General features: G+C 38.4%; 1 protein-coding gene across 3 annotated transcripts in view; it reads right to left on the minus strand.

Annotated features, from left to right (window-relative positions):
• The window catches only part of KIAA0825 (KIAA0825 ortholog), a 430821-nt gene that overhangs the window by 130636 nt on the left and 273778 nt on the right, over positions 1 to 26407 (minus strand). Inside the window, exon 21 of one of the 3 annotated variants that reach the window (XM_070792129.1) lies at positions 1 to 25147. This exon is cut by the window's left edge and continues 59945 nt beyond it. The exons of the other annotated variants lie outside the window; for them this stretch is intronic. Within the exon in view, the coding sequence (XP_070648230.1) occupies positions 25126 to 25147 (22 nt within the window). The 3' untranslated portion in view covers positions 1 to 25125. The remainder of the gene's footprint in view (positions 25148 to 26407) is intronic. 3 annotated transcript variants of the gene reach the window in all.

Genomic DNA, 26407 nt, shown 5'->3' on the forward strand with positions numbered 1-26407 from the left:
AGTAAAGTAGCACCACAAATCAATTTTAGCCAAGGAAAAGGAATGATCAGCTAGAAACCTTGTACAGGTAATCTTCTTGGTATGCAATATTGAAATTCAAAGTTACTGTCTGATTTTCTCACATAATTTAACTCTTCATTTTTGTTTTGTCAGTTTCGTCCTCAAAACCAAGTTGTTTTTTATCTGGCTGCTCACTAAAATGCAGCCTGTCTTTTTATTGTAAGAAATGTTCATAAGAATGACCAGTGACAGGCAAGTAACTTTGACTCCAATTTTCACTCTGAGGAAAGCCAATTTCAAGGTAAACAATTGTCTATTTAAAGGAAAAGAAAATCACGGGAATATTTTCAAATGAAAATATAAGAAGTACAAAGTAGAAAAGAGACACAAGGTGTAAAAATTCTGGGGGTGGAGAGAGGGCGTGTAAAATGAAGAAGAAATCACCTAAAATAGAAGGTAAGGGAAGCCATAAAATATAATGATTCTCAACAAAGCAGAAGAATGCAATAATTACCTTCAAGGATTGAAGCTTTGAAGGAAATAATGTAAACATTCAAGACTAAAAAGCAGGAGTAGGAAGGAATTCTAAATTCAGAGACTATCTTTAAATCTGCACTGAATGGTTACTACATTAAAAAACTTTTATTACATTTTGGATGAGTAATAATACTACTACTCTTGATTTATGGAACATCTTTATGCCTGTGATTCCAAAGTGCTCGGAAAATCTCTTGTGACAGATATTATTTCCTTTTAACAGATGCAGAAGTTGAGGTTATGCAGAGCTTAAGTGACTTGCTCATTGTCACAATTAATCAACAGTAATGCTGAAGATGGAATTTAAAGTTCTCTGCTATCCAGTGTAGGGACTATTTTCTGTCTCATGTTAAATGATCCATAATTAACTTACCATGGGAATAAAGGACATTCTTAAAGAATAATTATGAAATTCATGCCTTGGTTAAGATTCATGCTCATGTTATACTACTAATAAAGGCATAAAAGTTGCCCACATCCTTAAATATTTTTAGAAAAACCTAACTTGTTGTTTGAATAAGACCAATGTATATATGGCAAAAATTTCAGCAGCAAATGGCAAAGTCAGAGATGTTTTAACTTAAAAAAATTGCACTCTATTTGTTATTTCCTAGTAATTTATTTACTGTCTTCCCAATGAGCTCTTCCCAAGTCCAATCAGTATTTTTAAAACGATTACTTCCAAGCTAAAAAATAGCATCACAAATAGCTTGTGGCTTCTGAAACTCAAGACGTCTTTTTGATGTACTACGCATTCACAGTGGCTCAGCGGTAAAGAATCTGCCTGCAACGAACGAGCCGTAGGTTCGATCCCTGAGTTAAGAAGATCCCCTGGAGAAGGTCATGGCAACCCATTACAGTAGGCTTTTTTTTTTTTAATTTTTATTATTATTATTATTTTTACTTTACAATATTGTATTGGTTTTGCCATACATCAACATGCATCTGCCACGGGTGTACACGTGTTCCCCATCCTGAACCCCCCCTCCCACCTCCCTCCCCATACCATCCCTCTGGCTCATCCCAGTGCACCAGCCCCAAGCTTCCTGTATCCTGCATCGAACCTGGACTGGCGATTCGTTTCTTATATGATATTATACATGTTTTAATGCCATTCTCCCAAATCATCCCCCCCATCCCTCTCCCACAGAGTCCAAAAGACTGTTCTATACATCTGTGTCTCTTTTGCTGTCTTGCATACAGGGTTGTCATTACCATCTTTCTAAATTCCATATATATGCGTTAGTATACTGTATTGGTGTTTTTCTTTCTGGCTTACTTCACTCTGTGTTATCGGCTCCACTACAGTATTCTTGCCCAGAGAATCCCATGAACAGAGGAGCCTGGCTGGCTACAGTTTCAGTTCAGTTCAGTTCAGTCGCTCAGTTGTGTCCGACTCTTTGCGACCCCATGAATTGCAGCACGCCAGGCCTCCCTGTCCATCATCAACTCCTGGAGTTCACCCAGACTCAGTCCATCGAGTCAGTGATACCATCCAGCCATCTCATCCTCTGTTGTCCCCTTCTCCTCCTGCCCCCAATCCCTCCCAGCATCAGAGTCTTTTCCAATGAGTCAACTCTTCGCATGAGGTAGCCAAAGTACTGGACTTTCAGCTTTAGCATCATTCCTTCCGAAGAAATCCCAGGGCTGATCTCCTTTAGAATGGACTGGTTGGATCTCCTTGCAGTCCAAGGGACTCTCAAGACTCTTCTCCAACACCACAGTTCAAAAGCATCAATTCTTCAGTGCTCAGCTTTCTTCACGGTCCAACTCTCACATCCATACATGACACAGGAAAAACCATAGCCTTGACTAGACGAACCTTTGTTGGCAAAGTAATGTCTCTGCTTTTGAATACACTATCTAGGTTGGTCATAATTTTCCTTCCAAGGAGTAAGTGTCTTTTAATTTCATGGCTGCAGACACCATCTGCAGTGATTTTGGGGCCCCCAAAAATAAAGTCTGACACTGTTTCCACTGTTTCCCCATCTATTTCCAATGAAGTGATGGGACCGGATGCCATGATCTTCGTTTTCTGAATGTTGAGCTTTAAGCCAACTGTTTTCACTTTCCACTTTCACTTTCATCAAGAGGCTTTTTAGTTAGGGTTGCAAAGAGTTGGACATGACTGAAGCAACTTAGCACGCACAGGCACACAAGCATTCACAAGAGAGTGGTTACCAATTAAACCCAGACATGACTACTTCACACCTAAACTGGCACTGTAGGAATAATCTACTGATTTTCTAAGTGTTTATTGATGGAACCTAGTATAGATATCGGAGAAGGCAATGGCAACCCACTCCAGTACTCTTGCCTGGAAAACCCCATGGGTGGACGAGCCTGGTAGGCTGCAGTCCATGGGGTCACACAGAGTCGGACACGACTGAAGCCACTTAGCAGCAGCAGCAGCAGTATAGATACACTCTTAAGCAAGGAATCCAACCTCTTATTTATTTACATACTTTCTACAAATTAGTGATCATTTATGGATTGTACAGTCTACTGATACATAGTTCTGGATCTGACATTAAACAGAAAACAGTGACTTTAAAAATTATCCTCCAAAATAAACTTATATTGTAAAATTGATATAAAAAATGATACACTTGTGCTAAGTTACCAGTCATGTTCTCATTTGATATTTTTTCTCTTTTCAAACTTTAATGTTCTCCAATTTTCTGTAGTTTCCCAATATCCAATTATAACGGCTCTTCTTTAAACTAAAGGTGTCACCTTGACAGAATTGTGTTCTGAAAGTAAAGGAACAGGCTGGCATTCTTTAGAAAGTTCACAGACATCCTTGCCTATGTCATCCCACTGTGAATTGGTCCACATAATACTTAATTGTACCTTAAGACACTGTGCAAGAAAGCTGCCACCAAACTGAATTCTCTGTTCTAAGCATCACAGCATGCTGTCCTAGCTTGGACCAATCATCCTCCCGAGAAAATGTTACCTTAATTCTTTTAGACAGGATATATTTAGTGCCATTTCTATAGGAAAAATTCATCGGTGCCCTCCCTTCCCTCATTTCTACTAAATAAGTATACACTTGGAGCTTGTCATTCAAATATCTCCACAATCTGAATTTCACACAACTTTATACTACTAATGAAAAGTTGTGTTAAATTCACATACAGCCATGAAATTAAAGGACGCTTGCTCCTTGGAAGAAAAGCTATGACCAACCTAGACAGCATGTTGAAAAGCAGAGGCATTACTTCACCAACAAAGGTATTAAAAAACAGAGGCATTACTTTGCCAACAAAGGTCCGTCTAGTCAAAGCTACGGTTTTTCCAGTAGTCATACATGGATGTGAGAGTTGGACTATAAAGCAAGCTGAGAGCCGAAGAATTGATGCTTTTGAACTGTGGTGTTGGAGAAGACTCTTGAGAGTCCCTTGGACTGCAAGGAGATCCAACCAGTCCATCCTAAAGGAAATCAGCCCTGAATATTCATTGGAAGGACTAATCTTGAAGCTGAAAACTCCAATGGCTACCTGATGCAAAGCGCCAGCTCATTGGAAAAGACCCTGATGCTGGGAAAGATTGAAGGCAGGAGGAGAAGGGGACGACAGAGGATGAGATGGTTGGATGGCATCACCAACACGACAGACATGAGTTTGAGTAAGCTCCAGGAGTTGGTGATGGACAGGGAGGCCTGGCGTGCTGCAGTCCATGGGGTTGCAAAGAGTCAGACACAGCTGAGTGACTGAACTGAACTTTCAGTACTAATGTTTGCCAGTCTAGTTATGCTATGTTTGCCCTTTTTCTTTACCTTTTGTTGGTAAAGCTGCAAACTGAACTGCAGCTGCAAAGCTGGTGCCTGAACTGAAATGGTCCTCCTCTCTCTCGACCCCTCCATCTCCCCATCTCTCCCATCTCACCCGCCTCTGCTCTCCCTTCATTCTGTAGAAACACTACCTGACTTTTACCACAAATTTCTACATGGCTGCTGCTGCTGCTGCCAAGTCGCTTTCATCGTGTCCAACTCTGTGCGACCCCATAGACGGCAGCCCAGCAGGCTCCCTCGTTCCTGGGATTCTCCCGGCAAGAACACTGAGTGGGTTGCCATTTCCTTCTCCAATGCATGAAAGTGAAAGTGAAGTCACTCAGTTGTGTCCGACTATTAGCGACCCCATGGACTGCAGCCTACCAGGCTCCTCCATCCATGGGATTTTCCAGGCAAGAGTACTGGAGTGGGGTGCCATTGCCTTCTCCCTCTACATGGCTATTTGTGTGCAAGTCTCAGTTACTCTTACTGGACTATGAGCTTCCTGAAGGCAGGTCTCTACTGTGTATATAGGCTCGTATTTCACTCAGTTCCTGCCTAACACCTACTTATTAAATGAATGAATACAGAAAAAAAAAATAGAGGAATTATATAAGATGGTCAAATCACTGAGATAAATAAGAACCTGCATATACACCTTACATGAACTTACAACTCAGCCTACATATTAAATAATTATTGACTTCTTCAAAGAGAAGGTAATAATTCTTGAATATAAATGTATTCAAGGCAGAGATTTTTGTCTATTTTGTTCACTAATGTATTCCAAGCACTTAAAGCAACGTCAAGCACACAGTAGGCATTTACAACATATTCACTGAATGAACAAAAAATATAAAAAACCAGTTATTTTAAAACATGCTCAGGCTTTTTATGTTATTTTTATTCTTATGGCTCAATTTCTTAACATTCCAGTTAAAGAAATCGAGTCCAAGGTCATTTTCTCAACTATTACCAGGTAATGTCCATAAGCAGAGATATTAAGAAAAACACAAAACTACCCAAACTGAACAGGAGTTTGCACACTGAAAGACTTTGTTACAGAGAGAAAGGCTATCAAATATTCTGAACAGATAATATCATTTTATGTTAGCTAAAATTCGTCAGCAGGTTTAAACTTCAGCTCTTGCCCAAGTTGTCTGGACTTAAAGTTATGAAGGCTGAAGGGTCCATTAGATAATGACTAGTCATGTCGGAGCTGACGGTATCACTTTTGACCCACTCCTCACAGCTCTTGGATAAAGCGACCCTGTAATCATAGGCTTAGCCTTCTTCGAGGCAGCACACAGAGCCACTACCAGAAAGATGGAGGAAAACCAGAAGCTGGGGCTGAGGTGGGGGTTAGTTCATCCTGCTAGTTCTCAAGGAAACTTTTCCAAATCAAAAACTGCAAAGGTCACACATCAGCCAACACCAGAGAAGATCCACAGCAATTCAGGAAGTGAAGATGAAAACTATAATCAAATTCTGCCACCTGAGTGGCACATTGCCTAATGCACAGATAACAAAATAGAAACCCCTAATCAAGAAGTCAGCATGCCATTTAGGACAACGGTAGATTAAGCGGAGTGTCAACATGACTGCAAAGTCAGACCGAGCGAAATATAGAGTGCTGACAACATGCGTCTGCTTCTTACCTATCCTTCTGATTAGCAGACTTGGATAAGGTGCCAGAGCAAGGCTCGTGAACAGTAAGTGTAGGTGTGTACATGCCTGTACACGTGAGTGTGCGCATGCGCACATGTGTGTATATATTTACTATCTGTTATTCAAACTTCAGTTCAGATAAATTCCTCAATCAGCCTTCACTGATTGCCATCCCCACCTCCAATGGATCCTTATTCTTTGACAGTCAATACATGGGTATAGTGACCAAATACCACAAAGGATTAAGATCTGTTCACGTGTCAGTCCCCTCCTTTGGGCTGTAGGCTCTTTGCAGCAAGGTCATGTCTCACTCACCTCTGTATCTCATTGTATCAGCCACCTAGTGGATGCTTCACAAAGCACAGAGAGAACAGGGACTTTTGAGCTAGACAGTGTCTGCTTGGTGAAATCCTAGCTCCATTAGTGAAGGTCTATGGCCTGGCGCAGGAGAAAGCAATGGCAACCCACTCCAGTGATCTTGCCTGGAGAATCCCAGGGACAGGGGAGCCTGGTAGGCTACAGTCCATGGGGTTGCACAGAGTCGGACACGACTAAGCGACTTCACTTTCACTTTCCACTTCATGCATTGGAGAAGGAAATGGCAACCCACTCCAGTGATCTTGCCTGGAGATCCCAGGGACGGGGGAGCCTGGTAGGCTACAGTCCATGGGGTCGCACAGAGTCGGACACGACTGAAGCAACTTGGCAGCATGGCCCGGTGCCAGGGCCAGTATGCAGGGAAATTGTTCTTCAACCCTTCATTCTGCTTCACCTCTGGAGTCATCCTGGGCTCTGACCCCTAGAGACCACAGATCAGTCTTGCCCGTCCCGGTACTCACCTCAGGTCCAGAGTTCCAGATTTTCATTTGTCAAGAATAGGAGCTGGCATGAGCCCCAATTTTACTAGTCTTGTATGGTCCAGATAATAACTGATTTCCTATGAGCCTGAGTTTCCCCATACGTTAAATGTGAATAATAAGACCTGTACCTTGAATGACTGTCATGAAGACAGTGCCTGGCACATAGCGGACACTGAATAAATGGAAGCTATTGTTAAAGCACTTCTATTGTTATCACCTCTGGCTACAAATATTATATAGATCAATCTTCAGATGACTCTTAGTTGGAATCGTAATACACACCACGCTTTGCAGACATATACAGACAAAGGCCTGAAATGTTATTTTGAAATATAAAAGAGAGTCGGCACTTCACTAGATGCTTAAAAACAAGCAAGTATTCTTGCTTAAATACTGACATGCCAGATTTTATACCTTCTCTAATTATCATTTTATGAATAAAAATGGGCAACTAATTCAGCTGCTGTATCTTCCTTCTGTTTGGAAAACAAACATAATTATTTGGAGGAACTGAGATATATGCTCCACAGCTTATTTGTCAAATCAAGACTTTAAAAAAATTTAGTATATATTCATGTAAGAATCCTCTATATCGCACATGTTAAAATTTTAAGTGCCTGAGAAACGATGTGCTAAAATAAGGCTTTTTTCCTCTCAGATATATCTTTAGAAGTCAAAGAAAATTATTATATTAGGGACAACCTCACTCTGAATATCTTTAAAAAATTTGTGAAATATCAGATTCCCTCTCACTGAATTTCTAGAATTGTGTGCTAAATTTAAACATTTAGTACTCACTACTGAATGATGAATTTAAACATTTTTCTTATTGGTGGTGCTAGGCTGTGTCATGAGACCCGGTGGTACCTCCACCATCCCCATGGCCTGGGCGTTATTCCTCTAGGAACCCAGCAGATGTCTTTGAGATGTTCCTATTCTTGGGGTGCTCGAACAGTATGGAGCCTCCTGACAAGGGTCCTAGTGACTCCCAAGTCCACAGTCTCACCGACTGACCAACATGACAGAGAGGGATGTTTAAGGACATGGGTATGCTTATTCCTTCTGCTTCCTTGTAAAGGTTGTCTTTTGGGGAGGATGGCTAAGGGCCCTGGGGTTAGCCCAACTCTGCTTTCAACCAGTTTCTAGAAGGAAGTAACTAAAATGATAGAAATTGAGAGAGTTCTTAGCCAGAGGCAGTGAGTCCATAGGCGGGTGGGTTTCATTTCAATAGCAGTCTCTAGGATTCCTCCAGACCCCAAACAGGCAAGCATCTCAAGGACAATAAACATCAGCTCAGATGTTTCTGTTCTCATTAGTGATTTGCATTAGCTTCCTCACAGGAGAAAAAATTGTTAAAAATTAACTGAGGATGTTTTTAAGGAAAACACTATCAAAGAAAAAAAACTTAAAAAAATTCAAATAGAGATTCACATGTACTCACAAGATAGCTACAATAAAGAGTCAAGGCTCAAGACTACAGACACTGGAAGAAACTTTGGAGTTGAAAAAATAAAGGTCTGTTTAACTAATCTAAATACAGATATTCACGTACTCTCATTGCAAGTCTCAACGCATACCTATTTGGGTGGAAATTTAGCGCAAAACCTGGGATGCTTTCCTATTTTCCCTTTGGTTTTTAATCTGTCCATAAACAAACACACATACGTTTGAAATGTGAAAAAAGCTTAAATTCTGTAGCAGCTTTTGTAAAAATAATGGAAATTTTTGTAAAAACAGCTTTAAACACCCTGTTTGCCAAGTCAAAGAATGTGCCAATTCTGTGAAAGCTGCTACCGGTTTTGTGCTCGTCAAGAGTTGTGGAACCTGGCCTGTTCTGACAGTTACCGGAGATTATTTAAATATAATAACTACAATTCTATCAACCAGTTCTTAAGATTGGAGTAAAGCCTCTGAATTAAAGGCCTACCCTAAACATGAGCGGCATATAGCGACAGATCACCCTTAACTGTGACTGGCCCCCAAAGTACAGGGCTTATGTGAATCAAACCCCTCCCCGATTTCTTGACCTACTGATAATCAGGGAATTTTTGTTGTTGCAGCTGGAATTCAAGGCCTACATCCTTGTGCTTCTCTCTTCTTCTGTACCCTTTTGGATAATAGCATGCTTGAAAAGGTCATTGGCCCAGAACAGGATTACTCATAGCTGTGTTATTTTCTATAACAATCCTCATGGATGCTTTCAGATGCTTGCTAAAAACAGTACTGTAGAAGACAGAAGAATTTTTATTATATTTTAGACAACTCTAATAATGTAAACATGCATTCAGGGAAAGATAAGAAGAATGATCATTTCACTAAAGAAAAGAAGGACTCTTTAGAAATTCAGTGGAGGCCCTAATGTATACAAATATATGAATAAAAGAACAACCAAAGCAATATAAATATTTTTTTTTGAAAAATATTCCAAAGGGCAGTTGTTTTATATTCACTGTGGTTCTACAAAGTCTTGGAACTTATCACTACACAGTGAGACAAAAGTCACTGTCTTATTGTGACTGTCACTTTACTGATTAAAAAAATAATAATAATTTAAATCAATAGCATACTGATGGAAGGGAGGTCGAAGAAGTCTGCCTGAAGATCAGGCAGTAAGAAGGTACATTTTTAGCAGAGAATTTAAAAACAGTACTAACACCCACAAAATGTTAGCCTGCTCTTTTTTTTTTTTTTACTATTATGATGTATCAGCAATTCTGAACAATATCGATAATAAAATACTTCTCCCCACCAGAAAAATCTTTCATGGGTCTAAATAATAAATGACTGCTACTGTGGTTACACTTGTATTTTAATACTATCCATACACAAGCTTCAAATTAGCACATATTATTACTTATTCTTTAATATACATTGTATTCTGCGTGGAAATTAAGCTGTATGTGTTCACTGCAAGATGAAGTTCAAGAGTAAGATTGCAAGCACTCTCAAGTTGTTTAACGTGGCTGTAAGTGCAGTTGGTATCTCCAACTCCTGTACTATGACATATTCCTGTGTTTAAACAGTAGATCTGAAATAACCAGCGCCAGCACAGCAAGATAGAGATGAAGACACAGAACTTGAGTTACTGTGTCTTTTCTTCCAAATGACCACTTGGAGTTTTTATATATGCTGAAAAATTTTCATTTAAAGATTTCTTTCTTGTTTTTCTTAGAGAAATATACCGACATATTTTAAAAGCATAAATCATTTTTTTCCCTTTTTGGTGCTGAAATACTTATTTTATTATTTATAATTTTTATTGCTGTGACTAGATGCACAAGGTTCAATGGAAAAAACTATCACTGAATACGCCCCCCAGGCATCACCCCCATCACTCTCATTACTCATTTCGTTTTATGATAGTTGCTGAAAATAATTTTGTTGTATAGAATGGGGATATTAAAAATGATCGGCTCCAGGTGTCAAATGTGCTCAGTATGTCACTGACTTAAATAGGAGCTCTGCGCAATTTACTGATGTCATTAGTTTCTTCTTTCTTCCATAGTGTAGTTATGATAAAAATGCACAATTTAGAAGACTGGTGGAAAAATCGCTGATCTCTTCAAGTTATCATCAGCTCAGAGGAAGCCAAGATTCAGCATGCCTAGAAATTCGAAGGCAATACTTATTTGCATGGAATTGAAGCACCCTTCATTTTGGAAGTGAAAGAACTCATTTGAACTACTGTAGGGATTTTTATTTTATTTTTGAAATTCCGAGTTATTTGTTTCATTCACATTATTGCTTTTTCTTTTACCCTTCCTTTTTCACATCTCATTCATGTAGATTTCTGGCACTTGCTCATTAGAAGGAAGTTAGGAGGGTTCTGAATCTATAGTGATGCCCAAATCAGATTCTTCCGAGTATTTCAGTTTTTGAGCTGATGATCGGCCTCCTTCCAGAAAGTCTCAGCAGTGAGATTCCTTTGAATATGTTCATCTTGTATTTGAGCAGCTGGAGAATCAGCTGGCAAGCTAGTTAGTTGTGAAGATACAAAAATATTTCACCACAGGGAAATATTTGGTATGACCGTATCTTTCCTTTTCCATCAGTTGTGAGGAAAGGTCACAGGGTAAGGTAACCCCCAAGTCACACTGTGTCGGGGAGCAATAAGCAGGTTAATTCAGCTGTATAAACTCATGACTTTCTCTTAGCGTATCATCTATCTTTGTTTCCATTCAGTTTTAAGAGCATGTCCATTTGTCTCAACTTAATTGATCAAGTACTATACAAACTGCACAGTTTCCTAAGGACTGGTCACAGGCTAGATGCTACAGACTCATACTTAATGTGTATACATGTAAATCATTCTTGTCTCAGGTTTATATATACCATTACTCAAATTCACATCTATTGTTAAGGTGAATTCTACTCTCCCTCATAATTTGGAATTTCTAATGTGAATTTTAACACTTAAAAGTTTAATACTGAATGCAGAGATATGGTGCTCATAATAATTATGAAAGTTTAAATGGCTTTGGGGAGCTTAAGTAAAAGGAGATAATTTATTTTGAAATGTATTAGAACAAGGAACATGGTGTCAGCATTCATGAATTTCTTAGCTATAGCCATTAACTCAGCTTATCTTGGTAAAAATTACTAAATACTTATACTTGTTTCTCATCTAGAAAATGAGCACTTATACTTAAAACTAACTCTGATTTTTTTTGGACAATTGACCTAGACAAGATTATTTAAAAACAGACAATTGGGGGCAAATTCTTACATATGTAATTCCTCTGAATTTCTTATTATATTTTACAAACTCATTAAAAATTTCAGTGAAAATTTGATACATGACATGGCACATGTAATATCTAATAAAACATTGCAATCAGTTTATATATATTAAGAGATCATGAGATATTTAATAGGTATTCAGTTCAGTTCAGTCGCTCAGTCGTGTCTGACTCTTTGTGACCCCATGAATCGCATAACATGTTTCAAAATAATTTAACTGTTACTGTAAAAAATGTCATGCTAAGTCGCTTCAGTGGTGTCCAACTCTATGTGACCCCATAGACGGAAGCCCACCAGGCTCCACCGTCCCTGAAATTCTCCAGGCAAGAACACTGGAGTGGGTTGCCATTTCCTTCTCCAATGCATGAAAGTGAAAAGTGAAAGTGAAGTCGCTCAGTCGTGTCCGACCCTTAGCAACCCCATGGACCGCAGCCTACCAGGCTCCTCCGTCCATGGGAGTTTCCAGGCAAGAGTGCTGGAGTGGGGTGCCAGGGCCTTCTCCCAAAAGATGTCATACAGGGTGTAAAATCCCTATCTTCCTCTCTGAAGATTAAAATTGAATTCCTTTGTTAAGGTGTATATACCTAACCTTGGTTTGAATGTTAAGTCACTTCAGCCGTGTCTGACTCTTTGTGACCCTATAGACTAGCCTGTCAGGCTCCTCTGTCCATGGGATTTCCCAGGCAAGTATACTGGATTGAGTTTCCATGCCCTCCCCCAGGGGATCTTCACGATTCGGGGATCGAACCCATGACTCTTAGTCTCCTGCATTGGTAGGTAGGTTCTTTACCACTAGTGCCACCTGGGAAGCCTCCAACTTTGGATTAAATCATGGTAAAATTATAAAAATCTGGGCTTCCCTGGTGCCTCAGTCAGTAAAGACTCTGCCTGCAATGCAGGAGACCCTGATTTGATGCCTGTGTATTTAGTTATTCCTTTTTATATTATAAGACATTTCCTAAGAAATGAGAAATATCTCCCAAATTACATATTTTTAAGTTGCAATATGATCTGGGTCAATTGTCCTATTACTCCTACACGTTAATGTATTTGAATTAAATTCATTCCATATCAAAGTTTTAAGAAAATCAAGTATTTGGTGTTTGCAGAGTTGTCAAAATGAGATAGTAATTGATATCTTTAAGTTACATTTAAAGGCAATGAACACAAACATATACTCTTGCTAAACATACACTCTTCTATAAAGAAAACGGGAATAAGTTATCAGTCATGTTAAAGGTTACATAAAACTTTCCAAAATCTGAAAATAGCAAGATCTGCTTACATTTACCTTTATCATCCCAAAGGCCGTGGCTAAACAAAATTGTGACTATGCTTTTTAAAAGAACTTGCTAAATGTTCTTGCAAGACTTTTCTGTTATACATGGGAAAGAAAACAATTGACAGGTAGCCCATTCTTGGAGGAGGGAGGAAAAAAGACAGAGGAGAGCAAGGGAATAAAGAGGGAGAAACATCAATGCTCCCTATTTTGATAAATTGGGTACATGCAACTCAGCTGCCACAGAGTGAGCTGAGATTTATTGGTTTTATATATGGATAGGCTTTATTTTTCACAGAGGATTAATACGTGAATGTCAGGAAATACACAGGAAACTTGGCTTGGCTAGACCTAATACTGAATTACAGAGTTTTTCTGACCCTCTTTATCACTAACAATTTTGCACAGCCTATTCCAGTTTTGAACCACTCCCTTAGGAATTTGAGACAGAGGTAATGCTACTTCCTGCTGCATTTCCAATAAGTAGCAAAAGAATTTATGGGTAGAAAGAAAAGGGTGTAAATCCTACACAGATATTAGTAGTAACTGTTTGCACTCAGTTTGATCCCTAGTTTCAGAACCTCCAACTGAGACATTTAACAGTTTCTTCAAACCAAAAAATGAGACGTCGTTTGATTAATTGCAAAAGGATGTGTGAGCATTCTGAATGCGTGCGTGCTAAGTCACTTCAGTCGTATCTGACTCTTTGCGACCCCATGGACTGTAGCCTCCTCCAGGCTCCTCTGTCCATGGGCTTCTCCAGGCAAGAATACTGGAGTGGGTTGCCATGCCCTCCCCCAGGGGATCATCCCGACTCAGGGATCGAGCCCAGGTCTCTTACGTCTCCTGCATTGGCAGGTGGGTTCTTTACCACTAGCACCACCAGGCAAGCCCTGTGAACATTCTGAGCTATTCCCAAACCTAGTAGACATTTTGAATACATCACATACACCCACAGACATATGGGTATAAACGACTTACTCACCTAACATTGCTGGGTGAAACGATTTATTCATCTAACATCGCTGAGTCTCTGTTACCCAAGGTGGATTACCTAGTACCATGGTAGATATACAGGGTGAAATTCTGGCTTGTGCCCTTGAGAAGCTCACAGCCCAGTGGAGAAGAGAGACTTACGCCTACATAGCAAAACAGCAGGCATCATGAGATAAGGAACGTAGTGGTAGGGGCTAAGTGCTTCAGGTACTCAGAGAAGGGACTGATTTCTTCTGGCAGGAGTTATCAAGATAAATTCAAGAAAGAAGGGGGTGTGTGAGTAGGTTATAAAGGGTGTTTAGCTTGATATGGGCAAAAATGATAAGGATTTTAGTGAAATAGCCAAATAAAATCAAAAGTAATGAAAACACATTATGACCAAATTAAGCTGATGACATCTAAGAGGTTTTTCCACAAGGAAAACTTAATATAACAGGTTTTAATGCTATCTCCCCTAAAATGAGCATTAAAATGAAACGGACTTCTTTTAGATCTTAATTATCAGAACGCATCCCAAACTTTGTAACATGAATGACATTAGCGAGCCATAACTCTAAACGCTGTATTTCACAGAATGCATTTGTAACTGTAAGGCATGAAAGGTGATTGTTCATTTTATCTTATTAGAAGCTTCCCTAGCCTCCATGGCAGTGCTCATCTGGCCCCCACTTCATGCTCAAGTCATGCAGATTGGAGTTGACTCTCAATTACACCAAGTCTTTCTCCAAAGATGACAGTCCAAATACAGTAGAGATAAAATACATCAAGGTTTAAAATAGGCCCGTTCAGCCTCAGTGCCGCTTCATCATGAAATGATATAATTCACTGATGCCTCTGCCTAGCCTAACATATGTTCTATTCACAGCCCGCGTCACTCTTCATTTGTAATTATTTCCCTTTTTTTTTCCCTTACCCCATCTTGTAATACTTTGCTTGGTTGAAGACAAATACTGAGAGGCAAAGAGTATTATCATACGATGACCTGTTCCAGGGTGTTAAACCCCTGTCAAGGTTTGATTTTAACATGGGGTATTGATGACAGTACATCAATTCAGGCATCATGTCCTGAATTAGACTATATTAATTATCACTTGAGTGCAAGATGCATGGAAATGCTGTTTCATTGACTAAAAGGATCTGACTGAATAAAAATCTATTTCTCATCTGGTTGCTTATGGATAAAGACATTTTTTTCTCTTTGCCTTGGATTGTTCTTTATTAAATATGATTTTTATATGATTGTATGAATAAATTGTCATAGCCAACAATGGAACTGGCTAGTTTTAAACAAAGAAAATTTAACGGGTTGTCTTCTCTTGGCACGTCTCTAACAATGTATTTACAGTTAATAATTTAGGCAGATTATTTACAACAATCATGCCAAAAATTTATTTTCAGCATTTATGAAATAAGGATATTTTCAAATTGCTGCCTCCTTCATTTAAAGGAAATGAAAGTTATAACTTATAATTATTTTCAGATGATGGAAGAGCAACAAGCTCTGTCAGCTAACAACTATGTTGAAAGGAAAATTAATATTACTCTTAACTTCTGAAAAGAGGACATTCGCATTTAGAGTTGCAATGATAGACAATGATATAATCATCTGTAAGTTGAACCAATATACAACTGCATATATATACATTTTTACCAGAGAGACAACTCAATAACAAAAAAGAGAAACAACTGAGACAAAACTTTTATTACACGGAACTTCTAGGTGCTTAGTTTCTATTTAGTTTTAACAGAAATATCATGTTCGGCTTAAAACAGAAATTTTCTAATTCTACATCTTCTGAAGTTATATCTTAAAACTTTTTCCAAGAGTATCTCAAAACTAACATATAAGCCTGCATTTAAAATAGGAAATTAGGAATCTCAAGTTTTACTAAAATATAAATAAAAGAAAATGTTTACTAAAACATATATTATGCTTAGTCAATGCAATTAATTCATATATTAGAAATGCTTTTCATTTGCAGTAAAAAGCAAGCAAACTTCTCTCTTAAAAAAAACAGACTAACATGTTTTTAGTTTTAATACCAGCATTTATTAGTTAATATGATTCTACAATCCTCCCCAAAATGGCCTTTTCAGTCAAAAAAAAAAAATTCACAAAACACTGAGTTTAAATTTTGGAGCAGGGAATTTTAAAAATTGGAAATTTGTATTTGTCTCATTATAAAGAGTTGAGGCCCAGTTAAGGGGAATGTTGAAATTCAGCTGGGCAAGTTACAGGAGTCATCACAACTATTAATAAAAAAACATTCTCACTCTCCTTTTTATTTGTTGTTTAGTCACTAAGTCGTGTCCCACTGTTGCGACCCCATGGACTGGGGCCTGCCAGTCTCCTCCTTCCCTGGGATTTCCCAGGCAGGGACACTGGAGCGGGTTGCCATTTCCTTCTGCATGGGATCTTCCCAAGCCAGGGATCAAACCTGCATCTTCGGTGTTGCAGGCAGATTGTTTACCATGGAGCCATCAGGGAAGCCCCCTTTCTACTAGGGTCTCACAATTCTAACATACTTATTGAAAACACTACGTGGGTCCCAGAAAAAAGGTGGTAAAGCCCTCTTGTACTCTCACCTAATTGGCCCCTGGTAACACAGGACAGGAGTTTCCAACATTTGCCTCACATCTGAGTCACTGAGTGAGACCTGACCACAAAAGAGGTTGCCCAGAAAGGTTATATCCCAATGTTATCATGGTTTTAGAAAGCAACAGAGTTCTCACCATAGTGATCATCACTGACTCCTACAATCAAAATTAGACCATGCCCAAGAAACAGGGCACCTAAATATTTTTATGGGGTAAATACTCAGGGTGGTGGAAAGGGTGCTACGAGAGAAATGATAAAGTCACAACACATGCCTGGCTCTTGGTTTCAGGCTATGAGTTACCTGAAATCAAGATGGGTCATTTCTTTGAAACTAGCAAAAATAATGTCTGCCTCCCTGTGGTACAGACGTGTGGCTGAGATTTCTGTGAGAGCAAGTACCCTGATGACGGTAAGATATAACATAATCCCAGGGTAGCCTGGTAAAAGAGGGGATAATATGAGGGGTGGCCCATGTCAACTAGAGAAGAAGTATCACTGCAAGGTGTGGACCTGGCCAACAAATGTCTCTAATAGAAATGGTCAAAGATCTGAGGACTTGCCACCTCCTGTTTAACGGTACTGCTACTCCCCACTACACCAGAGTTCGCACTTTCTCTGTTTGCGCTCTCTTAGCTTTCTAGTTGTCAGATAGTAACCAAAGTGAGCCACTGAAGGACCTCTCGGATAACAGAAAACACACACACACATACCAACCTCAAAGGAAAGAAATTTTCCAATTTTAAAATAATTGTACTTAGCATTAACCAGTTTAAAAGTAAAATCCCCTTAGAACTGAAAATACCCCACCCACCCTTTGCTATCATATGCCAAATTTATAATCGTTATCATAAAACAAAGAATGCAATAAAAATAAAATGTATGTTATTCTGAGATTAGTAATCTAATTTCCTTTATTCACAAAATCTGAGCCCTCATGCACCAAAGGAAAACTGACTAAATTACCTGCTAACACCTTGTAACATCAACAAGTCTTTAAAACCTACCTTAAAATAAAGGCCACCTTTAAATAATAAGACCTGACTTTTTACTTCTCCCCAATACAAATTCCAATTTAAATTTGTGGAACCAGAAAATATCACAGGTACTGTTGTTCTAAGATCAAAATACTAATTTCAACAACAAAAAAGTAGAATTTTTTTTTCCGTACTTCAAATCATTAAAGTGTTGTCTCTACTCATTTTTTTGCAATAAAATGACCAATCTTTCCTAATTTCATGTACATAAGCCAAAATTCTTACAGTTAACTTGTAAGACAAATCTCTCTTTCTGTTACACACACACACACACACACACCCCTTTCTTTGGGGCTATAATAAAAAAAATCTCATTGCCCACTACTGAAATGGCCTATCGTCTGACTATGATACAATCAGAATGCAGTGTTTCCCAGCCAGCACAATGTGGGACTGACATATGACATTTATAAAATGTCAGACCCTTCCCCCAATTTTTACTGCCTATTCCCCAGTAGGGTTTCACGATGTAAAATGAACTAAAGGCAACTGCGTGCTCATTAGCTGTGCCACGTCTGATACATTACGTCGATTGACAATGAACCACTGTGATATCAAAGTGCAGGTGTAAAAAATAATAAGGCAACCGCGTGTGCAACAAAACCTCACTAACTGAGAAGGTGCAATAAATATGCAAGGAGGCCGTTTTTTATTCATCGGAAGTGTGGCGTGGTACATCAAACATAAAACCCACGGTAGGGTTTTGACATGCCAAACTCAATTAAAATTTGTTTTTATGACAATCAACAGAGAAACTCAGTGACTTATTTGTGAATGCAAAAGGTGATTACACAAGTACCAATAGAAGAATCCAAAGATAATAAGAGATTCAGATAGTATCAGAAGCAGAGCTAATGTCTAACTCGGCAAAAACTAATTTTAATAAGTGAAAGAGAAATTATAATGGAAATTATTTTAGTACACTTAAAACTTTAGATACCTCATGTCTATAGGAAGAATATTCACATTATTACCTCTCTGTGAACCATGCCTCAGTGCTCCAATGGCTCCACGATGTTAATGCTTAAAAAATTCCTCAAGTGGAAAACTTAAAATAATTAATAAAGCAAAATAGTGATAACAATTTTAATAACGTATCTGTATATATATGACCACATGACTGGTTTTATTTTGGGGGAGTCTAATTGTGATTTTATTTCCTAGAAAATTAACTACATTGCTAATTCCCAAAATTAAGAATGTATTTACATTTTATTGCCTTTGAGAGCAAGCCAGACCAATTACAATGGTACATAATATACCATTACAACTGTAAAATCCTGAACTCGGAAGATGATAAATCCATCAGAAAACAGTTGTTTAGTTTTGGTATGCCCTCGTAAGTTAAGAATTGACAAAATGATTTTATGTCATGGACTGTCTGGGAAACCCCAGAACCATACTAAAAAGTTACGGAAATGCATCCATTTTTTTCACCTGAGGAAAATGTCCCATTAGAATTTCTGGTGAGTATGAAACATTTTACTTTCATAAGATGCTAGGAATCCTGACCATATTTATGTACGTTTGCCTTTTATTACTGGAGTATCATTGCTTTACAATGTCGTCTTAGTTTCTGCTGTACAACAAAGTGAGCCAGCTCCATGCTTACCTATTTGCCCTCCCTCCGAAGCCTCCCTCCCACTTTCCCACCAAGATATACTACTAAATTCTATCCCTGTACCCTCCAAGCCTTCATTTAAACTTAATAAACAGTGGAAACAGTGTCAGACTTTATTTTTGGGGGCTCCAAAATCACTGCAGATGGTGATTATAGACATGAAATTAAAAGGCACTCCTTGGAAGGAAAGTTATGACCAGCCTAGACAGCATATTCAAAAGCAGAGACATTTCTTTGCCAACAAAGGTCTGTCTAGTCAAGGCTATGGTTTTTCCTGTGGTCACGTATGGATGTGAGAGTTGGACTGTGAAGAAAGCTGAGCACCGAAGAATTGATGTTTTGAACTGTGGTGTTGGAGAAGACTCTTGAGAGTCCCTTGGATTGCAAGGAGATCCAACCAGTCCATTCTGAAGGAGATCAGTCCTGGGTGTTCTTTGGAAGGAATGATGCTAAAGCTGAAACTCCAGTACTTTGGGCACCTCATGGGAAGAGTTGACTCATTGGAAAAGACTCTGATGCTGGGAGGGATTGGGGGCAGGAGGAGAAGGGGACGACGGAGGATAAGATGGCTGATTGGCATCACTGACTCGATGGACGTGAGTTTGAGTGAACTCCAGGAGTTGGCGATGGACAGGGAGGCCTGGCATGCTACAATTCATGGGGTTGCAAAGAGTCGGACACGACTGAGTGACTGAACTGCACTGAACTGAACTGAAAGTGACTTAGATAATCTCTTTTCAGAAATCTTTAATGGATCGTTTTGAGAAAACATAATGGAGTTATTAAAGAGAAGTTATCAAGATGTTTTTAACAACACTGATATCAATTTTCAAGTATGAATGCTGTGGTAGCCATCATCTTTTCCATAATTTGTTCGGGCGGTGAATTGCTTTAATGATAAATGAAGACAGAACAATACAAGGGGCTTCCCAGGTGGCCCTAGCAGTAAAGAATCTGCCTGCCAAAGCAGATGTAAGAGATGCTGTTTCGATCCACGGACGGTCAGGAAGGTCCCCTGGAGGAAGGCCTGGCAACCCACTCCAGTATTCTTGCCTGGAGAATCCCATGTACAGAGGAGCCTGGGGGGGGCTACAGTCCAGAGGGTCACAAAGAGTCAGACAGGACTGAAGTGATTTAGCACACGTGCAAAATAGAAACAGCACATGATAGTCATGCATTTTAAACTTCAGTACACGTCCAGATCATCTACAGAGTTGGGTACCAATGTAGCTGTCCAGGCCTTATCCCAGGCAATTGGATTAGGTGTCTAGTGGGTGAGACTTGGGTTTAGGTATCTGTCTTCATCTCTATAGGGATTTTCCTGCTGGCTCAGCAGTAAGGAATCCACGTGCAATGCAGGAGACATGGGTCCAATCCCTGGGTCAGGAAGATCCCCTGGAAAGGATATGGCAACCACTCCAGTATTCTTGCCTGGATTCCCATAAACAGAGGGGACTGGCGGGCTACAGTCCATGGGGTTATATGAGTTGGACATGACTTAGCGCCTAAGCCACGACCACCATCCATCTAGATGATTCCGACAAACACATACTTTCTATTGATTCCCTCAAGATACAGATTAAAAATTTATCTTCTCAGGTAGATTTCCAAAAAAAAAAAAAATTACTGTAAAGTTTTGGTTCATGATTACTTTAGACCAAAAAGAGAGACTGCCTTCCTCTGGATCCTCATAGAATCTTCTGCCACTTGGCACTTCACACACAATATATTATATTTTCATTATCTTAAAAAAATTTTTTCCTGCCAAACATAGTAACACTGAAAGCAGAACTAGTCCTCCTCTACCTTTTTAATTTACTTCAGTGCTTTTCGGAAATCACACTTTAAGGAAATAGTCATTGACTGGCATTGGGTCACCTCTTTAGTAAGATGGTAAAAACCAAATTGCTGTTGGTAGACCAAGAGAGTACAGGATCAAAGAGCACAAGTCTTTTTCACTGCAGATAAGCAAGGGTTTAATCATGTGGGGGTAGAGTGAATGGAGGTTTTCTATACTAAACCTTTCAGCGTCACTGATACACAGAAAAATTCAGGTGTTATCCATGGGAAAATGAAATTAAATTCAACAAGGATTTATCAAATGTTTCTGCTAAGGGCTAGTCTAATACTGTGATGTCAGATATTGTTGGGGGCTGTCACTCCATGACCTCTAAGAACCCAACACAGTGCTTTAGATATCCTACTCAGAATTTCTTTTCTATTCTAAAACTAACTTCAATTTGGATTTAACACTTGTGGAAAAGAAAACAATTAGATGCAGTCTCTTCTCTCAAGGAGTTTTGAATCTAAATAATATTGATTTCAAAGATCAAACAGCCTACCCAATTACTGGGCTGAAAGTAAAGGGAAGTTACTACAATTTCAAAAGGAAAAGAAATTTATTATGATAACTATTTAAAGTATAACAGTATATGCACACATGTGTGCACACAGAGAAATGTGAACATAAATTTAAGGGTCTGCAGATTTTCTATGTATGTAGCGTAAATTTCACTGCTGGAAACAAGAAGGTTTGTGTTTTAAGCTGGGATTATTCATTTATTTTATTTGATCCTTCAATAAATATCAGAGTGAGTTTGTGCAAAGAGTTTCCTTCCATTTAGCCTGAGATAGATTCAGGTACTCAAGCTTAAGAGACCTTTCAGCCATTATGGTTTTTTGGTGGAATGAGACTGAATGAAAATCCTTTCCATTCAGCATCATCTCCAATCCCCAGAGAGAAGTCTTTGCCATAGACCACGCCATGGAAATTGGAGTTAAAGGCAACACACCCCACATTGCCAAAGATGTGATTGAAAGCTTGAAACTGGCTACATCCACTCTCGGTCAGATCTCAGTGCTCTCTTGATTCACTCTGTGCTGGTCATGCTCCTGTATTATTTAGTCATTATTCTCTCACCCACTGTACCTTAGGCTCCTGTTTGGTATAAATGACAATACTTTGCCTTGTATCATCTTCGGCAATTAGCACAGTGCTCTGTACCAAGGTAGCCAATAAATGCTAGTTAAGCTGATGAGAAACTAAATTGAAAACACGGTGTTAAATGTGGTTGTAGTGGTGATGTTAGTGTGGGATATAGCAAGACATAGATCTGCTCCCACAGAATTTACATTTCAGCTGAGAGGGAAAAAATAAAAACACATTCTCAAGTGCCTGCAATACAAAATACGAAGTGATAGTGTGATAAGGGTCACAGAAGTGCTACAAAGGAGGTGTTGCTGCTAAGTCGCTTCAGTCGTGTCTGACTCTGTGCGACCCCAGAGACGGCAGCCCACCAGGCTCCCCCATCCCTGGGATTCTCCAGCAGGGTCCAGTGTTCTGCTCAGAGCACTGAGGATTATTGGACAAAAGAGAGTACATTGCTGCAACTGGATATAAAACTCACTAGTAGGATGAAACAGACACATGGTTTCCGGTTACAAATAAAAACCCAAAGATGCATATATTGAATCCAAACTGAGAGGTACAGTCTGCGCTATCCTGCTTGTGAAAGAGAGAGAGACGGTACGGGAGTGGTTGGGAAAGGCTTTGTGGAGACACTCTGCTCTGAGCCTTTGACAGTAGACGGAATGACTAGATTATAAGCAGGGATTTGAGACATGGGATATAAGACTGGCAATGCCTCAGAAAGGAAGCTGAAAAAAAGATGCTATGCAGTTGCCTGTCTTCATAAAAATCAATCATCTGGAGCCATAGCTCATCAGTTCCTTCCAATGAGCCCTAAAGGAGAGCCAAAGATAGTGGATGAAGTCTCCCATGGTATAAATAGCAGATAGGGCTTGAGCAGCTCTAACAGTGGACACATATCCCTGGATATCTTCAGGCTTTGCCTAGGGAACGTAATGGTGTGCCCTCTGCCCCCTTGATCTTGCTACTCCATGTGAATCCGTTAAAGCCATTGTTCCATATTTTAACTCACTTCTGACCTCTGATCCTTGTGCCAGATAATTGACACATTATGCTAAACATTTGTGAAGTTGGATATGACTCTCTTAATGAAAGATTAAAAAGTGCTATAAAATAATTGTGAGAAAGAAAATTGGTTATAAATATGAAGGTAATACGCCTCAAGAAAATTCATCATGTTCCTATTCCATCATAAGGAAAAACAGAGAATTTTTTTTTCCTGTGAAAACTTCACACTTTGCTTGTTACAGCTCCCCAGGTGATGAACCCTTACATTTTCAGAATATTATTCCCACTGAAATGAAATCAAACACTTTCCTCCATCCATCTTTGGCTCCTAATTTGAATGGATTCAAGATTTAGGCTACATGTTTTTTCCCCTAGTTTTATGTTTTCTTTCACTGAGATATTTGCAAAAAAACAGAGTTCTGAGTTTAATAATTTTGCTTTCATATCCAATCCTTGTTTCTAAGTAATTTTTAAAGCAATGTCTTTTTTCATAGCAAAATCATATGTTATTTTTATCTTGAATAGATAAAAAAACATGAAAGTAACGTGGTGGGAAAAGAGTAGAACACGGTCAACTATTTTGAATACCACAATAAATTACAAGAAAATAAAATTACTGCAGACGTAATTTTTCTTATCAACAAACCAGTAGTATTAACTAGGGTAAAGTTATCCCCAGAAATGATGTAGTTTGAAAAAAAAAAAAAAAAAAGCTAACAAATGACTGAATAAGAAATACATATGAACTCTACTCTAGAATGATACCAATTTGGAAAGATTTTCAAAATCCATTATATGTAATATGTAATGAAAGCCTCTGGTTTCATCCTGAAAAGCTTCTTATCATTTGCTTATTTCATGAGAAAAACAGGACAACCGTAAGATTTTTATAATGGATGCCTTAATTGTACTTAATATGACTGACTATACATGGAAGATACATAACACCCATGTATTTATATCAAAACACCATGAAGACTGTGGTGCATATGAAAAGCATGCAGGATCTACTTTTGTTTTGTAAAATTGTAGAAAATTTGTAAATAGCAAGGGTGACCTCCAGTGTGCGATAGGTTTATGCCACTGCATTTTTTCAGTAACAGAAACCGTGTGTTGGTCTACTCCACTTCTTTAAGAGTGCTAAAGATAAGGAGAAAGGGAATTTTCTGAATCAAAATGAGTTTGAAAGTTCAAAGCAATTGCTTTGTGTTTTTTTTTGTTGTTGTTTTTTTGAAGCTTACGATGCTGCTTGGAATCTGAAAACACACACAAAAAAGCATTAAGCACTGGAAAATAATCGGTGACTAATAAAAGTTAGAAAACTATTTTGCTTACATACGATCTGATTAGGCCTTATACTCACTAAAGCTTTGGAGAATAAGTTCAACTGCCATTTTTTTTAATGCGACATACTGCCATGCAAATAGTGAAACTACCTGATACAATCTCTATACACTGATACTGACACTTCCACCAAATAACAAACACCACCAAAAATCAAACTTAAAAAGCTTTGTAGAAAGTCATCAAGATCAAAAGCTTTTCGCTGTAGATAAAATTTCTTTCTCTGAAAAGCTAATGGCTTGCCACATTGTATAATATAATTTCTATTTGTCTCTAATCTCGAGACAATAAAAACTGTTCACATGAAAAGAGAAAGCCTGATGCTTTCCTTACAAGCCAATCCAGCGTCACTCACTTCATCTTTTACACTGCAGATAATACAAATCATCCACAACTACCAGGGAATTTTTTTTTTGCCGACTTTATTTTCACTTCTTTACTTGGTAATCAACCTAAACTTTGGGGGGAATGAGGTTCCCTTTCAAAGGATTTTATTAGTAAAACATCAAGTTCTGCCTTAGCTAACCAGACCACACAAAAGATCTAATTCTATGGGTGCCCACCCGAGCTCCTGCCTGTCACAGTCAGTGTCACTCAAGTCGGGCCCTCTTTCCATTCGGCATATCTCCTTTCAAAGGTCTGCAGTGTGGACGGCAAAAATTTGCTTCAGGCTGACTCTTGGCGTGAAAGGTATCAGGCTGAGAATGAATTCCTTTCTATGAATATTCATAACAATCAGTGTGGATTTCTTAAATTCCTAGACAGAGAAAAGTATACATGACTCCTTGGGACCTGTTTTGTTGACATAACTTATACATTGCATGTGTGTGGATAAAATGCTTATTTACTGATAGAATAGAATGAACAAATTATTTAAAGTTCACATCAGTGATCATATTCACTAGTTTTAATAAACTATGAAATTCCCAAGTATGGTGTAATCTCAGAAACGATAATTATTCCTTTGAACTTGCTATGATCTATCATGTCAAGAGTCTGCGTGCGTCCTACTAAGAAATGCCGGAGCTGGCCCTGACATGTTGCACCCTAATGGCTCCAAAGGAGCCATTACCATCTATTGTGTCAATATTTTGCGTGCTAAAGAGGATCCACAGAAGAGTTCTAAACCAGGCCTCTGCATATCAGACAGTAATGATGACTCAATCTATTATGTCAATAACACGGTATGAAAAAGTCATTCTCTTGAATGTAAACAATCACAGTCATAGGCATGTTTTGTCAATGATCTGCTTAGAATATACTTTGAGTACTCGCAGAAGATAGCATTTTTCAGATTTCACTAGAATAATATATATATATATATATATATTTTGGTTCTAAAATTTTGTTTTCGAACATCATTTTAAATGTGGCAAATTAATATCATAGAAAGGTTTGGATCAAAAACTAAATACACCCGAACAAATTATTTTCACAGTCTCTCAAGTCAAATTAAGAGTTCCTCAAAACATTTTAGGTAACTTTGTATATAAAGAAGATATCTTTTACTTTGTTTCTGGAAGGAAACAATTCAACATTATCATTGCAGCTTAATTCACACCAATACATGTAGGTACCACAAGGGGCCCAGCATAGAAAATATGTAAGGACTCATTACATTCTATATATATTTTCTAATCAAGGAGGAAAATTAAGGCCAAGTAGCAGAGTCTATGTTTATTTTTGAAGATATCATTATAAACGATTTTCCTTTCAGAACAAGTTTGTTAAAATGTATTAGAATTCTACTTTAAGATATCAATCGTGGAATGTTGATTATATCTTTAAATACTAAGAATTATTAAATGATGCTTAAAAATACAAAGGGCATCTGAAAAATAATATGTAAGCAAGAAAAATCATGATAAATTACTATAGTCTAATATAACTTCTTTCAAAGCTACATTTTAAAACTAGAGAGAAGTGAGTCACCTTTATGGCTTTATATTAATAAATTTATTTCTCATCCTAGTTATTTGCTGAAAACCTTTACTGGCAAAATGCCAGCTATATTCTG

The sequence above is a fragment of the Bos indicus genome, chromosome 7 (assembly GCF_029378745.1).
Source record: "Bos indicus isolate NIAB-ARS_2022 breed Sahiwal x Tharparkar chromosome 7, NIAB-ARS_B.indTharparkar_mat_pri_1.0, whole genome shotgun sequence".
In the NCBI taxonomy this organism is placed as follows: Eukaryota; Metazoa; Chordata; class Mammalia; order Artiodactyla; family Bovidae; genus Bos; species Bos indicus.